We start from the raw sequence: 17990 nt of genomic DNA, 5'->3' as shown, positions 1-17990 counted from the left end.
GAGAGTGTGTGTGCCTGTGTGTATGAGAAAGAAAGAGAAAAGAGAAACTGCAAGCAGGTCATCTCAGTTTCCTGCTCGGGAAGAGAAGGCAGTGAAAGATTACCTCATCGCTTACTAGCATGCAACAACTGACTGGGTCATGTGCTCTAGAGTCATCGCACTAAGTTAATAATCCAAGTTACGGACAATAGGACTATTTGACAAGCAAAACAAAGGAAATAGAGACACTAGTACTTCCATTGAGGAATTTATAAAGTACACTAAAATGTAACATAACATGCATTAGACCTGATAACCAACTTTAACCTTGCTTGTGCAAAGCTATATTCAGCATACATATAATTGAGGGAACTACCCACACAGACATTTCTACATGACAAGCTACATCAATAAAGAATAATCATCAGGTTCCTCCACCCTACAAAGTAGTCCCCAATCGAAAGGACATTTGACAATGTTAAATTTCACATCATTAAAGTCTCATTAACTAAATAACAAACATACAAGCTTAAACAAAATGCAAGCTTGACATTTCTGCTTTAAAGCTATACTGCGTTTCTGCTTTTATACCCAATTGATTATAACTGCAGCATTTCCACAAACCGCTTCAAAAGATGCTTTCCTTCCATCAACTCCTGTATTGTCAAGAAAAAGCCAGTTTTCCTGCTGCTTAAGCAAGCTGAACAGATCTACAGAGCATGTCTGAGGCATACCCTTACAAAACCAACATGGTATGCCTACCTTCTCTGTCCAGATTGGGCATCTGAGGGGGTGAGCTGCACTGCCCTAAGACAAGGAAAGAGGGACCTCCGGTAGTAAATATCACCACATACCATCTGTACATATATTTGCCAAATTATTTCTGATATTTTATATGTCAAACAACTTACATTAATTTATAATTAAAACACTATTGGGTAGAAAAAAAAACTGATTCATGAATGAGGGAATGTGATGCTTTTCCCATATTCTCTTAAGACTGGACCTCTATGCAGTAATGGTAAAAGTTTACCAGCTAAACACAACATTGGCTATAACTCTGAACACATTGTTATTAGCAATATTGGTTATTTAAGGAATCTACAGCCAGCAACTTGTTTAAATGTGTGCACCCAATCATACAAGCAAAACATGATTCAATGGCTGAATAGACTTATGACAAATAAGTAGGCCTACACGGAATCTGCATCATCAGTACATAAAACCACAGATTCCTTTTAGCCCATCACTTTATCTGTTAAAATTACTAATATAACTAATATGTAGATGTTTATGATTTATTTACAATAAATAAAGTAATAAAGTAATATTTTCTGTCTTTTAGTAGATAATATACGAGACTTGCTTTAAATACCAAACAAGTGGATCCAATTGGATTTGAATTGTAAACCTTAAAAGTTAAAGTTACTGTCTTAAAGTTACTGTATGCCAAAATCATTCAGCATAATCTGCAGAACTTACTTTCTTTTCTTTTTTTTCTTTTTCTTTTTTTACCAAATTCTACACAGAGATTAAGTCTGTCCCTTTTAATATGTGTGTTTAGGTGTTTTGTTTTGGGGAAAAAAAACAAGTAGGAAATATATTTGATGCAAAAAGATTGGAAACAACAAAATCAATATGCAAATATTTTATCTTGGTAATAATATCAGTAATATTTATTCTGCAATGCAGAAAACATTTTTAGCAGTGTTATATAACTAATCAAGTCACAAAAACTACTGCCTAAAAATGTCATACCACAATAAACTAAACATGAGAACTGCATGTTCCACTTCATCTGTGAGTAAATGGCACATTTTTGTTTACTACAACCATTGTGAAAGGGCAATACTTAGAATACCATGATGCGGTGTCAGCCTTGACACCTTACTATTTCAGGACAAAAAAAAAACATTAACTTTATTTCCAGAGCTGATCTACGAGTCACTATCAGCTTCTTAGCATTTTATGCCATCATTTCATGTGCACACAGTCTCTCATAGCTTCTTGGCAATGATCCAACAACAAATGTGATATGATAAAGGATGAACTGATACCATAAAAAAAGATCCAAAAATTCTGACTATCTGCCAAAACAGATAGCAATCTAATATCAGTGCAACCTTTTAAATATATAGTACAATTTCTATCCTTTTGATACTTAAGTTGCAGAAACTCAAATAATCTCTTTGGTTGTACACAATATACAATAAACACAGATCACTTCATTATAAAAGTAAAACTATAAATTATTAATCAAATAATTGACTCCAGTTTCATCAATAAGTTTTATATGTTTACTGGATGCTCTTGCAATGCATAATATAATCTCTTTCTTTTACTTTTATTTAAAGCCAAATAACCCCGTATTAACTTAAAACTGTCCAATGATTTGCAAAGCGAACCAGCAAAAGCAGGGGAAAAAAATCAACAATAGTAAACAAACTAAACACATTAAACTACATTTTACATTTAGCCTATTTGAGCACTGCATGTTATAATCTTTCAAACTACATGCATACATACTGTGAAATTAACATATGAAAGGATTCCTTTCTAATAAGACAACAACATGCTAGGTAAGATAGGTTAACAAGAAATACTTTAAATAATCTTACACTGTGCACATTGTTCAATATGAAAAACTTTTTTTTTAGTTTTCCTCTATATTAATGCAATACAATGAAGCACACAAGCACTGAGATTAAAATCAAAACTACACTTCACACGCGCATATAAAAAAAACTTTGTATTTATTAATTAAAGCTACAATAGCAAACCAAAAAGCTAGAATGTTGTAGCCCACATAAGTATTTCACACAGCTGTAATTTGCCTAGTCACATTTTGCTTGTGGCTGGAGTTTCCTACTTTTTACCTTTCCATAAAAGAGGAAAGGACAGAGAAGGCCATAAACCACTAGTTAAACAAGTGATCTAAAACAACCGCATTATCTTTATCCAAGAAACAACAACATCAGTTTTTTGTTACACTAAATGCTTCTTAACCACAGTACCGTTTTGGTAACATGGCAGCCATGCATGCACAGATACAAACAAATGTCTTCATGTACTTTTGCTGCAGTAGCAAAGATTTCCAACTAGCATTTCGTACTTGCAAAACAACAAAACCAACATATAACCAACAGCGAGCTATGAATGCAAACGTCTTCACTGAATGTTTGTCTCAGACATAAGACTCTTTAAGAATCCAAACTTATATCACCTTACGGTTGAAAGATGCTCTAACATCACTGAAATGTAGCCACAAACAATCTTGTAGTCGTCAACAGTACAAAATATAAAGATGCGAAAGAAATTCGGAGAATGGAGAACCAATTTACTTTGAACTGCATGCAGACCACATACACAGCATATCTGCAAATATTTTGTGGTTTAATTACATCACAGTTAAAAATAAAATTGATTGATGTAGCACTAATTTAAAACCCCAAAAAGTATACAGTTAGGACTGCGCGATTAATCAAAAGGGAACTGCCATGTGCATTGTCAGAAATGACAGATCTGTAGACAGTAATGAATCTCCACCATTCGTAGTTCACGGACAATCTGTGCAATAAACTACAGAACATCTAAACGTTAGATAATGAATTTAAAGATAATCATTCAGTGATTATGATCTGTAAAGTAAACGCTGTTCCATCTGAAACCACGTAAAAAAATAAATAAATTTAAAAAACACAGACTTAAAAACATGTTTTTTACTCCCTTGATACTTTAGTCAAGCATTTGAAATAAATTCTTCTGCAAGAAAGCACTTGCATCTTCTGTTTATCCCAATAAGTTGAATCCCTGGTTTTCGTCTAATGAATTTGGTGTTTCTGCACAAGAGTGCCCTCTGGACTCCGGGTGGAGATTTACTACTGATCACAAAACTGAGCTTCCCTGGCAAGCTTAATGTTTCCTAAATTATGATTTCGATAAAATTTCGATTTAGCGTGCAGCCTTAAACATGTTATCAAAAACTTAATTATTCATCAGAATATCAACAGAAGAATTGTATACATACAGGTCTTTGACAACACACTCAGTCAAAACTTAAATAAAAATTCTAATCAGTTTTGTTAGCTGAGAAAGCATCAACATCACGCTTCAGGTCATGAGAAAAATGCTATTAGGGATGATATTTTACCCATGTTATACCACAGATGAAAAAAGAAAAGGTAACCAGATGGAAATCATGCAAAAACAAAAATGCATCATAGAACACTTATAAATTGTGTACTTACCATCGAAAAGCATTGTAATGGAAGTAAACCAAACCAAGGCCATATAAAAAGGCAGCATTCTGTAGAAAAAAAAAAGAGAGCTTAGAGTTAGGAAAGCAAACGATACATTATACTTAATCTGAGAAATGTACTATCTAATCACGTATGATGCCTGATTGGTGAGTTAAAATGATTTACCCTCACAGCAGGTCTGACACATCTGCACTCAGCAGGGGATAGAAATGACTGTGGCTAATGACCGTGTTAAACTAAATAGGTGGCAAAGATTTGGTCTCCCGCAACCACAAAAGGTCATATTTACATAACGGAATGTGCAAGACAACATGGATCAATGAAACATTATCATGTCTTAACCTTATCTGCACTTGCAGAAGCAAAGTGTGAGTCAAACTGAAAGCCACTGCGGCTCGTCTTCCCCACAAATACACTTTCACTACATTACAAAACTAGATTTGAAGTTAATGAAGCACATGATTTAAGTAAGTAAACTAGGATTGGGATAGATTATGGCCCAAAAAAACTAAACAAAACGGAATTATTTTTTAAGGTAAAATTGAGTTTAGTGCAGCATGTACATGCAGTTTAATCTATGAGAGTCCGAATGAGTTAATGTGTGCATCCATGACAAGAAACCAAGTGTAAACTAAAAATAGCTTTTTCGAAAGTCCTAATGAGCATGTATTACAGTTCTGGGATGATCAGTGATGAAATGTAAGAAGCAGCAACAGAACACTTAAATGTCATCATGGATGAAAAAAGAAAGGAGACATGAGTTGGTTGATTCAGAACATTAGTGCAGGAGAGATTAAACATATTTTTGATCATATTGTATGAATATCTATGTAAGTAAATTAAGTATTTTTAGTATTTTCTGAGCATTTAAAGAAAATTTGGAGGGTACAAAAAAAAAAAAGAGCTTTTACAAATAAATATTTGTCTTAACATCTGCTTGTACACTTGTGTAAAGTCAGGTTTTTACCATTTTAACATTGCCCTTCAATTATACTGCAGGAACCAAGGGGGGGGGCACTTTTTCAATTTGAATCCCATTAGAAAATCTATTAAAATCCTATTAAAGGATTCCTATTAAAAATGAGCCATTAAAGCAGTCTGATTAATTTGCATTTATATCGCAATATATATTCCAAAATTTTTCCAATATTTTATCCAAAATACTTGTTGCATGTAATATTTAATCAAACACAAACTGTGTGTTGAATCAGTAATTTTAGCAAATCAATTCCAGATAGACAGCAGCAAAATTATAATTCTATAAATAATGACAGCAATTGTACAGGGCTCGAAATTGCTACCATTTTGGTCGCATATGCGGCCAAAATTTTATCTATGCGACCACAAAATATATTTGGGAGCATGTTCGCGAGTGCATAAAATTGTTGTGTGCGACCAGTTTTTACTGCAAAATGTTCACCACATGCGCGGATTCGGGAGACATTCACGCAGAATGCATCTTTAAGCTCTTTGTCTGCACATGAAACATGAAACGCAGTGCTCAAGAATGATTTAAAACAGTTGTCATGTCAACTTGCTGCAGTAAACAAAGCCAATTCTGTAATGCTTGCCTTGCCTTCGCACTCTTCTTATTGGCCCACCACTGATCTAGCACTGAAATACTACCGCGAAAAATTGTAAAGCGCTGAAGATGAGAATGAAGATAACACTGACAGATTATGTTGAGAAACCATGGCATCTAAAGTTACAAATAATGACACATCTTAGTAGTGACAATGTGCTGAATGTAAATCCACCACCTAAACATTTCGAAGAGTGGATAAAAGACATCCATTGGCTTCAAGTCCGCTATGAAAAGTCTGTGGGATGGAATTTTCAGGTAACTGTTTGCCACATCCAGCACGAGAGCTTCAGTTTAATCCTTCATATAATCGCCAGATGCTGTCCGGCGTGCAAGTGGTAGATATGTCAAATTTAACACCACGTAAACCATCGCAAATGGGCTTGCACTGAGTAAACTAACATCGCTACTCATAAAAAGACCAGTATTGCTATTAACATGACGTATGTATATAATAAGGCACAGTATATGTTAAAAGCAGTCCAATATCAGACCAGTGCACCAGTGAGAACAGCACAGTTATACCGTTAACAGATTCATTCATTTCAAGCAGTGCGTGCAGGGCCAGTGAGCGGTCCGTGTATGCTTTGGTCACACAGTTATGTTATAAAAATCTATTTTCTTGAGATAACGGGATTTCGTTGAGACATTTTCCTTACGCTTGCGCAATATATATATGCTTGTTAGTTTGATTACTGTTGATTTCAAATGCAAAACATATGTTTGTATAAAACTTGTAGTAACGGTGCTTATAATTGGTGGGTGTGACTAAATTTTGGCTGATGCGGCAAAAATTTTTAAGTTAGGAGCACCGGTGCTACCTAGCAAAAAGGTTAATTTCGAGCGCTGTTGTACAAAAATGTTTATCATTACGTTAATACACCAGTAACTATTGAGCTGTCTAAGATTACTAACAACGTGTAAATGTAAGCACTTAATAGGCTAACATAAACAGATGTAGATGAATACTATTTCAGGATTGTTCATGAAACGTTTCAAAGATGAAATCCTAAATGACATCTCTGTTGTGAGACAGGCGTAGTTTGAATTTCATAATTAGTAAGAACTGCTGAGAAGCACTGCTGAGATGCACAGTCTTATTCACACAAGTTTAATCAAATCAATCTATGCCTCAAGCTTCCACTGCCGGCACTAAAATGACATTTTGGAAATAAAAACAGTGGCTGGGGATGAGATGCATGAAAATTCAGTCAGGCACACAAGTGTTTTACGGACAAAACGTTACAAAGATCTAAAATACAGCATAAAGTTAAAAAAAATTATATAAAATAATATTTTGATATGTGGTAACTGTAATTGATATAATTATAATTGATACTATAATTGATTGAGCGTTATGGAATCTGTTTTCAGTCATGGCCATAAATAAGCATGAGACGATAACCAGTTTAAAGGAAAAGTCAAGGTTCTAAAACCATTAAAATGTTTTGTTATACAGTTCCTAGTATGGTATATGTAAGGTTTTTTAAACATGGTTTTTACAACTGTTTTATTAGAGTAACAGTATCTCTATAAGAAAAGGACTGCCACATCAAAAGCTCAGTGGGAATGCAACAATTATAGACTTCAGTTGTACGATTATAGTCTGAGGAATAATTCGGGTTTCAAGATTATCGCGATTATTATGCATTCATTCATTTAAAAACAATACTATTTTAGAAATTCATATAAAAACTTTTTTATATTTTAAAGTGTTTTTCATTGCTGCTCAGTAACCTATTAATACAGCACAAAAAAAAAAAGTCTAAGAAGTCAACATTTCTCTTTAAACCTAAAAATAAGTGAAAAAAGTTTTGGCATTTCAACATAAGTAAAAAAAAAAAAGTACACAGAAAATAAATAACAGAAGAATGAATGAATAAATAAATAAAAATAAGAATAAATAAAAAAATATATGAAGAGTTTAGATCCAAAAGCCTCTAAACGCCACTTAGCTAAGTTTTTCCCTTTTAAAGAGAACAAATGTCATGCAAGGCTGTTGAGTCCATCTCAAAGACAATTTTGATCAACTATATTATGAATATATTGCCTTTTTTTTCCTCTTTGGAGTAGAAATGTGTACATTCCATACAAAGTCTAAAGCTGAATGATCAGTTTGCGGTGTGCTTGTGGTATTCTTTAAACTAGTTGTGTCTAAGAAAGCGTGAGCGCATCATGCTGCGTACACATTGCATGCACGTCACTCCCAACTAGGCATGGGATAATAGCTCTTTTCAAGATAGATTGCAGTTTGAAAAAGGCAAAGGTCTTAAAACCGCCAAAATATTTTGCTATACTGTTCCCAAAGTATGTATAAGAATTTTTTATTAACTTTTTGATTGTTTGTTTTTTAAAAACAACAGTATCTCCAGCAGAAAAGATATCCAAAGATGCCGTTTTAAATTGTAAAGAAATCTGTGTTTTTGAAACTAGTGAAGACAGCAAAAGTCAATTAAATTATTTTCATTATTTAGCCTGACATGATTACTGTTCCAAAATATTATAAACCTTTCAAAACATATATAGTTTGCAAAGGGGGAAAAATGTGTTGTTTTTTACCTAGATATTTAAAGAACAGATTTTAGAGCATTAATCACAATACCATGATATTTTTATCCAAGGTTATCATAACGTCAGAATTTTATACCGGCCCATGCCTACTCCCAACATGCGAACAAGAAAAGAAATAACTTTTTTTGCACATCTTACAAAAAATACAAAGTGAATAGCCCTTGAAAAGAAAAAGATAGAAAGATGTCTTTTCAAGCAGTGAAAACAAAAAAATCTGTTTTTGAAACTAATAAAGAAAGCAGTGATTTACTTTATTTAAATTATTATTAACTAACTTTATCTAAATACTAGTGCTGTCAATGGATTAAAAAAAATTAACTAATTAATCGCACCTTTTTAAAAAAATGTATCGCGATTAATCGCATTTAAAATACTGAAACTTGTAATTTTGCCTATTTAAATGTAAAATTAATGTAAACGCAAGAAAAAATATTTAAATTCAAAATATAATTGTTTAATAGAATTTTTGTTTAACTTGTAACACAGATTTCTTCATGTAAACAACATACCCACAATAAACCATCAAGATCCTGGCTTGACAGCCATATTTATTACAGAAATTAAAACACAGGCATGTTAATGACATTTAAATTTCAAAACAATCAATGCCAATAAAGAAAACATTGATTTGCATGTTGGATTCTAAGTGGACTGCAAAAAAATGCCAAAATACAGGAATTACAGATATGGAAAATGAAAAATTATAATAATAAACTATAGAATACAAACTGTTGCACTCATTGTAAAGTTTTATTGCTGTGAGTTGAGAACATTAGTTATAGAGTAGAAACAATTTTGCTTAATCCTCCTTTACATTCATCCAGTTGCTAAGACTAGGAGTATCCCGCAAGTGCACAGAGACTCCCAAATGCCCGCAAATGAATGGTAATTTCTTGCAAACCGGTTATTAAATACATTGCACACCCCTCTCGCCCCTACTCGGATACGTCGCTCACTCCACCCCTGACACCCCTCAACGGGCCTGACACAGACACACACAGACACACACAGACAGACAGACAGACAGACAGACAGACAGACAGACAGACAGACAGACAGACAGACACACACACACACACACAACGCGCTGCAAACGTTTTGGCCCCAACGGCCTTCCATACTGGAGCGACTCCCCTCAGATTCAACACGCATGATCACGTTCATCAAATTTGCTAAGCGTCCTAAACTAAGCGTCCTAAAGTATTACTGTATTTCACAAGGATTCTGACACAACAACGCGAAGCATACGCTTTCGTTGCGTTTAATGAGGAAACACGCTAAACTTGGAGGGCTCATGCTGAAAGGCAGAGTAATTCCCTGTCTTTGACAGCTCGCGACTTCACCAGACGTTCTGAGTACATTTACATAAGACACGAATACTTCGATTTAAATATGATTAAGATAATACTCTTATTAAAATTCTACCGTGTAGCCTTAAAAGGAACCTTATCTTAAAGGAATACCGAGTCACGAAATGCGGAGGATTTTCTTTCTGTTCGCCATGCGGTATCAACTTACAACAGATGTCGAAAGTTAAAAATGAAACACCCGAAATTGCATGAAACTCTGGATAACTTGTGATGCAACTAATTGTTTTATACTGGAACTTGCCTTCAAAAAGTGCTTCCTTGGTCTTATCCACATTTATTGCATGTTGAACACACGTCCACCACAACAGGAAGTAAAAAAAACCTGAACTGCGTTAATTGCGTAAATTTTTTTTAACGCGTTAATTATTTAAAATTAATCGCATGCGTTAACTCTTTAATTTTGACAGCGTTACTAAATACATTAAATTTGTATAAGGTTTTATAATATTTTTAATTTTTCTTAAATTAAAATGTATTGTGTTGAATGGAAATGGGAAAAGTTTTTTATCAAGATATTTTTTTAAAAGGTACATATTTTAGAGCAAAAATAAATAAATAAATAAAAATAATAATAAAATTTAAAAAAATTAAACAAATCAAAAGTAAAATGAAAATTCACAATATACTGGCCCATGGCTAGCCATAATTCCATTTTGGGCATGCATTATTATTCCAATAATTTAATGGCCCAAAATGTCAACTGTTGAAGCTCAACTTCTAATGCCAATACGGCCTGACAATGAAAGTAAGAGCCAAGTTATGCATATTAGATGAACACAGAACGAGCTACTGTCCTGCTCTGTTTGAACGCAATCAGGCAGCCAACAATGATCTTGAGTTTCAATGACCAGCCTGACAGCAGATGCTCCATGTTCTGCCTTGAAAGACCTCAGGCAGCAGTGTAATGTCAGGACAGGAGCAGAAAACAGTGCCAGAGACGCACTGACTGCAAGGTGCATCACTTAGACAGGCTGACAGCACTGCACGAGCTGCTCCTTACACCTGCACAAACCATACACAGATGTCTGACTGCTGAAAGAGCACCCTTAACTCCTTAAGCACAGGCACAAATTTAGAACATGCCCTAAAAGATTTAATTCTGACTCCTTAACAGATGAAGGCAAAACACTGGCTTTGGAGAAAGTACGAATTCTTCAACTTCCACAGCTGCGGCCTGCAATGTTTCCATTGGCAAATTTTCCATTCGCCCTTCCAAACTAAATGATGCCCATGCAAAAAGTAATTTATAGCACAAACTGTAAGAAACTACCTAATAACTCACAAAAAGACATTCAGTCCATCTGTGCTGGAAATTAGCTTCTTTTAGCCGTATGCTGAATCTTAGCGCCTGATATGTGAGAGATGACACTTCTACAGTCAACAGCCGCATCTGAAGTCAAAAGCACTCCATCACAGTGAAAGTTTGCTCTGCCATGGAAATTTAACAGCCAAGAACGGCACTCTTGCTCAAGGAAAAAACTGTGTTTGGAAGCCAGTGCTGTCAGGGTCCATTACTGACAGAAATGCTGGAGCTCATTCCACATTCAAACCATTCTTACACATAGCTAAACCTAGCAACACACATCAACCTGAAATGCTTTATCTAAAAACAGACATCTGGAATTAACATCCACTAAGGGGCTGATACACTTCAAGTTTAGTAATGAAGTCTGCACAGTGCGCTAGTGTTATTTTTAAATGTTGGTGCATTATTCTTGTTAATAATTACTGATGGGAAGTTTGAATCATTTTATTAACTTGGACTTTTGAGTTTCGTTATTCGAAATGAACAATTGTTTTTGAGACAATTCATTAAATTTGCCAAAATAACATTAAAATGTTATAAGATGGTTCCAAACACTTCTACAATTAGCCCAGATGTTGATCACACTACAGGGCTCAAAATTGCAACCATTTTGGTCGCATATGCGCCCGAAATTTAAGCTATGCGATCTCATAATATATATTGGGAGCATTCGTGCGACTGCATTCAATGGTTGTAGTGCGACCTGTTTTTTTTTTTTTTTTTTTATAAAAACATGGTAAAAATCGGTCTTCCCTGCCGCTATATTGGTTCATATTAGCTGTCAATCACTCAAGACTTTCCACTGTCAGATGACAAGGAGGGAGCTTTTGTGACCGCGGGGAATGCAAACGGCTGAAGAGTGAAAAGTACACTGAATCTCGATGCGTTGCATGCACTGCGTGTTCAGCCAACACAATCTCATGGCAATTCGTAACTTTTTCATACGTTTCCTTGTGAGATCAGGCTGCAACAGCGCAAATGTCCGCTAAAACACCATCGCCAAAGAAGCTTGCCTTTACGGAGTTTAAACTGATGCGGGTTATAACAAAGAACAGTATTGCGGCGGTAGTCATCGGGAGAATCCTGCTCTGCCCCCCTCTTATTGGGCTGGCTGACTCGCATGCTTTTCCGCAAACACAGAAAAATTTAATTCAGCGCGTAACGAGGCTGAGCATTAAAATTACACGAACCGAAACCAAAACTTTTAAAAGTGAGACTTTTTTCCTTTCTTTTGTCCGTTCTTTTTTAAGGTGTATATTATTTTTCTATTTATTTACTGATGACTGCTTTGCAGCTTTCAGCATTGAATTAAATGATTTATTACAGTATTTTGTTTGTTTTGTAGCAGAAATATTATTTATTAAATTGACATTCATATAAAAACAATAGTACAAAATAAATATTTCTTACTGCAATGCTTCATTTGTGTTTGATACAAACCATCAATTTATTTTTCATAAAGAAACAGCAGGACTTTATATAGCAGATAACTTACATTAAAGCACATTCAAGGCAGCATGATGATGAAAAATATGATTCATTATTAGTATTATTGTCATCATCGTCATCATTAATATTTTATAATTATTCTACATTCATTTTGGAATTATTGCACAAACATTGAGTCATCACAGCATTAGTTAAATAGTTGTTTCTGGGTTTTGTTAGTCCCAATTGATGTTGTTTTCAAATACAATAAATCCCTTAATATACAATTTCTCAAATATATCATTCATTTTTGGTGGGTGCTCCTAAATTTTTTCTGGTGCTCCTAAATATTTCAGGTTGGGAGCATCGGTGCAACCAAGTAAGAAAGTTAATTTCGAGCCCTGCACTACAAACAAGTCATAAACTAGAATGCCATTATATAATGTAATGCTACTATACAAAAGGCTGATTTATACTTCTGCGTCAAACACCGGCGTATGCTACGGCGCTGACGCAAAGCCCTTCGCCGTGGTCGTCGCAGTCACTGACGTGCACCTCTCAAAAAATGTAACTACACGTCGTAACAACACGTAGCGCAAGCTCTGTGATTGGTCGGCTTGGTAGCGCTGACGTGTCGGGGCGGGTCCGAGAGCCGCGCGAATGGCGTGAACCCAATGTAGCGATTGTTTACAAGTGTGGAGTCCTGTGAAGGAGCTCCGAATGGAAAGTTTTATTTTGTGTTTACCTCATAGTTAAAGTTGCTGCACGTCCGCCGGTTCCTGCCTCAAAATGAGCGAGTTTGGCCACTTGTACATCCCGGAAGTGTTCAGGAAAAGCAAAAAAGCAGCGAAGAAACTCGACACAGAGGAACATTAACACCTCACTGCCAACTAGCGTTTCGGATGTGTTAATGCAGACCAACAGTTGCCTGCGCCGTGGGTCACGCCGGTCACTTGACGCAGAAGTATAAATCAAAAAAGAGAAAATAATCCATTATTTACTGGGTGTTTGTCTATGATTAGCTCTGTTCACCTCTTCTTGCATGCCTTCAAATTTGAGTTCTTCGTTCACCTGACACTAACAGCCCCATATAAGATTAACCAATGCGTACAATCTGAGCCAGACACACCCATGATTAGTTCACCTTTTGAGTCTATGGGTTTTTAGTCATTCGTTCATCCTGTGACAGCATGTAAAGAGAAGACTCAAAACTGAAGATCGGATCAAATCTTTTTCCAGCTCTAAATGGTTTTGATCGGCTTCTGTCTTTCACGCAATGAACGAACGACTCAAACCCAATAGAGAACTCGAAAAATAACTTATCTCCTCCTCCACCTGTCAAAGATCATCTTGAGTCTGTAATTCTGCAATGTTTGAACATATTGACAATGACCTTTAGGTGCGTCACTGGCACCACACAATAACCACAACACAAACTTGATAACAGCACCGCCTAGCGGTCATGCATTATTAACCCTTAACCAAGCATCAATAATAAATCTTCTAAACTGACTAATAAATATTGATTGCATAAGTTTGTGGTAAAAATTGATCTCAACTTATTCCTTACTCCATGCTGAGAACATGGATACCAGATATGCCATATTTGGGCAAACTTCCTGTCCACCATATTGATTTTGTTCAAAAACCTTCTTTTGCGAACCCCCTCTCGACCATAGATTCAATTTTTACTAAATTTAACTCTGATCATTTTCAGACTATGCGGACCAAAATTTATAGAAATAAATGTGCTGGTATAACGCCAAACTGCATCTGAGGCTGTCTCTCTGCAATGCTTACATGTAATGATACCAAACTGTAGGTGCGCCATTGTCACCTAACACTGACCAAAACATTACATTTATAACTCTGCCACCTATTGGTCAAAAGTTATAAACCAATAAATCATTCATATGCTAATTGCTTTCATAATTTCCTGATATTTTAAGTGAAACATACTTCAAATTAATTGTTTCACTTGGTCTCATGCTGATTACTAACTTTTTTGCTTTTAGCCTCTGGACTGCTTTGCTCATTCTGGCTCAGCACCTTAATGGCTGCTTGCAGCTATATTTGTTACTATTATTATAATTAGGGATGCACCAATACCATTTTTTTGGAACCGTTCCGATCTCAATACCAAAATTCTGAGTATTGACCGATACAGATCCGGTTCCGATATGGTGCCATTTTTTAATTTTTTAATTTTTTTTGTTTCACTTGGTCTCATGCTGCTAACCAACTTTGTTGCTTTTGGCCTTTAGACTGCTTTGCTCATTCTGGCTCAGCACTGCTTGGCCCCTTAATGGCTGCTTGCAGCTTTATTTGTTACTATTATTTTGATTAGGGATGCACCGATACCATTTGTTTGGAACCGATCCGATCTCAATACCAAAATTCTGAGTATCTACCAATACAGATTCGATCCCGATACCGTGCCATCTTTTTAATTATTTTTTTTATTAACATAATACAGTTTCTATAGCTTTTGTGACAAACTCAAACAATAGGCTATATTTTCTTTAGTAAAAATAAAAGCTATAGGCCTACTGTAAATGACAAATGGCACAATCTAACCAAACATGATGCTTGCTATAAACTATGGGCTACATTATTTGAACATTCATGACATTGATCTGATCTGTTGTGGTCCAGCTTTTCTTTCATTTTTCTTTGAAATCTGTAATAGACTACCACTATTGACACTAATCATTGGTAAAATAGCCAGCTTTATAGCAAAGCCTGATATTGTCCTCCAGGTTTGAAGCAGACTAAACTAAACCGACTTACAGTTTTACTTAATAAACATTCCCTCGCCTAAACTCGCCGCGAGTGCGATGGAGAAACTGAAAGCATGCCTGAAAAATCATTTTTTGTCTGAAAAATTATCTTTCTGAAACAAATTTTGTTTGGTATAATTTGTTGGCTATTTAATGTATTTTTGTTGGTCAGTTATCTACAAAATAAACAAGAATATTTGAGGTGAAGTTCAAAACAAGGTCCGCTTATGCTTCAGCGCACAAACTTACAAATCGGTCTTTTAAATAAAATGTTAATATACATAATTGACAGCAAAAGATTCATTACATTAGGCTAAATAATTTTCTGTTAATGACAATTTATATGTACCAGGCTGTCAGTGTGCCTTTTAATTTAATCAACTACTTTGACCACAATGAGCCAGGCTCTACAAACTATTTGCTGCACTTAAACTATTCCCCTCGGAAGAATAAACTCAGTTGGAAGGATGAGAGTGCATAAACTTATTGTAAGAATAATTTTACAGAGGGGCGCATGTCGCGTCTGAACAGCCAGTGCCTGAATGAAGCGCTTGCATTACTGAGACACAGCGTGCAACCCTCCAGTATACAGATACTTCTAAAACAGCAGCACACAGGGGAAAAATCAGTGTGTTGAGGATCTGTCCAATGTATTATTGAGCCTTTTCTTTTTTAAGTAGACCTACTTTGTGTGTGAAGAGCAGGTAATAACCCTCTCTAGGCTACTCCAGTGTTGCGAATGCGATCTGCTGATCTAACAGACATAGCATGATTTGGAAAAAGCAATGATCTCCATGTTGCAGGTCAAAATTAAGGCATTTAATGTTAACTAAAAGCATTTCTTTGCAATTTTGTGACTTTTGTTGGCTTGTAAATTACACAGAATATAGCGTTTGCGCAAAATTGGATTTGGATCGGTACCAGCTGGCCGATACCGACCCAGCAAAAATATGCTGCATCGAACCGATATTCGATCCAAGTATTGAGATCGGTGCATCCCAAATTGTAATTATTGACATCATTAATATTTTAGAATTATTGGGCATTCATTTTGAAATTATTGTGCAAATATTAATAAGTGATCACAACATTAGATAGTGGTTTCTGATTTTTGTTATTCCTGATTGATGGTGTTTTCAAGTACAATAATTAATATACAATTTGAAGTGGTGCTCATTATTTTTTGTGGTGCTACTACATTTTTTTAAGTTGGAAGCACCGGTAAAAGGTTTATTTTAAGCCCTGTGTAGGAGGTAATTTGGCTGTATAGTGGGGACAGAAATTTTCTGAAAGGCAATAAAACTCCAGTCTGGACGAAGATCATTTTCATTCGAAAATGCCACTTTAAAACAAAAAGGCACCAGTGTAAACTGCACCTAAGACGAACAGCAGAGTTGAGTATGTGGATTAAAGGTAATAACGTTGTAAATAAAGCTTTTTGGGACAGTCCGATCATTTGGCTTAAAGCCCGGGACACATCAAATCAACGTCAAAGTACTAGCGGGGATGAAAACCGACTGTGTTGTCACCTTGCGTCAGCTGCATTTAGTCTTGTTTTAACATGAACTGCACATGAACAAACCAAACGGATGACAGACAACTGAAATGAGGACATGCTTTAAATATATGAATAAACAAAGCAGCATAAGGAGCATTTACGTACCAATTTTACAGCACTTCACTCACCACAGTAGAATTCACGAATGCAAATAAGTATGATAATCTATGTTGTTTGCAAAAATGTAGAAAATGCGATTTAATGACTGCTGGCTTTTACGTATTCACTCTTGACTTGCGTCATTTGTATAGTTTTGTCACCTTAGTTTTTGCTCATGCTCTCTGATTAGTAGCTGAACAGCTAATCAGACCATTTTGGTCACCAACGACCAATGCTGATTTTACATACTGATTCAGGCAAACTCCCGCCAACATGAGCCCGATGTGAGGAGTCATGTGGAACACACCAAACAACCTAGCCTGACAAATACTAGACAAAAGCTAACCATAGGCTTGGTGTGTCCCAGCCTTAAGAGATGCATCGCCAGGAGCAGCAGGTAAAAATCCAAGGTTTAGCTGGAAAATCTTTGCTAAAAGATTATATTGTTAACAGTGAATATGCCTCCAAGTTTAAAACCATTGTTTATTGCAATCATTATTTTCTACGAAAGTAAATTGTTATTCAGTATTGTCTGTATGGCACTGGACAAATGCAGTTATATCCCTCACATATATATGACAAAAACCAGTTGTAATCAGATTACAATAAACTTCTGAAATACACTGGACCCGACAAGTGTAAACTGTACTTAGTGTCCAATCAATGAGATTCAAGCATCGCTCACCTTCCAGTAGTCTGACTGTAAACTGTAGTATCTCTGGTATGCAGATAATGCTACAAAAGAAAAAACAAAAGAAATTAATTAAGAACTAGTGTCAATTACAATTATAACAATTTTAAAAGACAATATTTAGTCAGAACTCACCTTTAGGATAATCTTCCAGTAAAAGGTTGAAGTGACCTAACTGGCAAAACACCTCTGGCTCCACTTTCCCTTCAGCTTTTAAAATATAGACGTCATAGCAGCGAACAGCCTGTGAAGCGAAGAGCAAGTATTTAAAAAAAAAAGCACAAAAGGTAGGAAAATACGTATTTCAATCACCTTAAACCAGTCATTTACCATAAAATACACTGACACGGCAATATGATATCTCAAA

At 35.5% G+C, this 17990-nt stretch overlaps 1 protein-coding gene across 5 annotated transcripts in view; it reads right to left on the bottom strand.

Annotated features, from left to right (window-relative positions):
• kdm6a (lysine (K)-specific demethylase 6A) overlaps window positions 1-17990 on the bottom strand; it is a 74030-nt gene that overhangs the window by 47498 nt on the left and 8542 nt on the right. For 3 of the 5 annotated variants that reach the window (XR_015499674.2, XM_087268132.2, XM_087268134.2), the window contains exons 3-5: window positions 17759-17867; window positions 17618-17667; window positions 4227-4285 (exon numbers count right to left, since the gene is read on the bottom strand). Coding sequence is in view for 4 of the 5 variants with exons in the window: in XM_087268132.2 (XP_087124258.1) it covers window positions 4227-4285; window positions 17618-17667; window positions 17759-17867 (218 nt within the window). In the remaining variant the exon portion in view is untranslated. Of the gene's footprint in view, window positions 1-741; window positions 787-4226; window positions 4286-17617; window positions 17668-17758; window positions 17868-17990 lie in introns of all 5 variants that reach the window. The other 2 variants (XM_087268131.2, XM_087268133.2) reach the window with 1 other exon arrangement.

This window comes from Danio rerio, chromosome 9 (genome assembly GCF_052040795.2).
Source record: "Danio rerio strain M-AB ecotype USA chromosome 9, GRCz13ab, whole genome shotgun sequence".
Classification (NCBI taxonomy): domain Eukaryota; kingdom Metazoa; phylum Chordata; class Actinopteri; order Cypriniformes; family Danionidae; genus Danio; species Danio rerio.
This window is presented reverse-complemented; position numbering and strand designations above follow the sequence as displayed.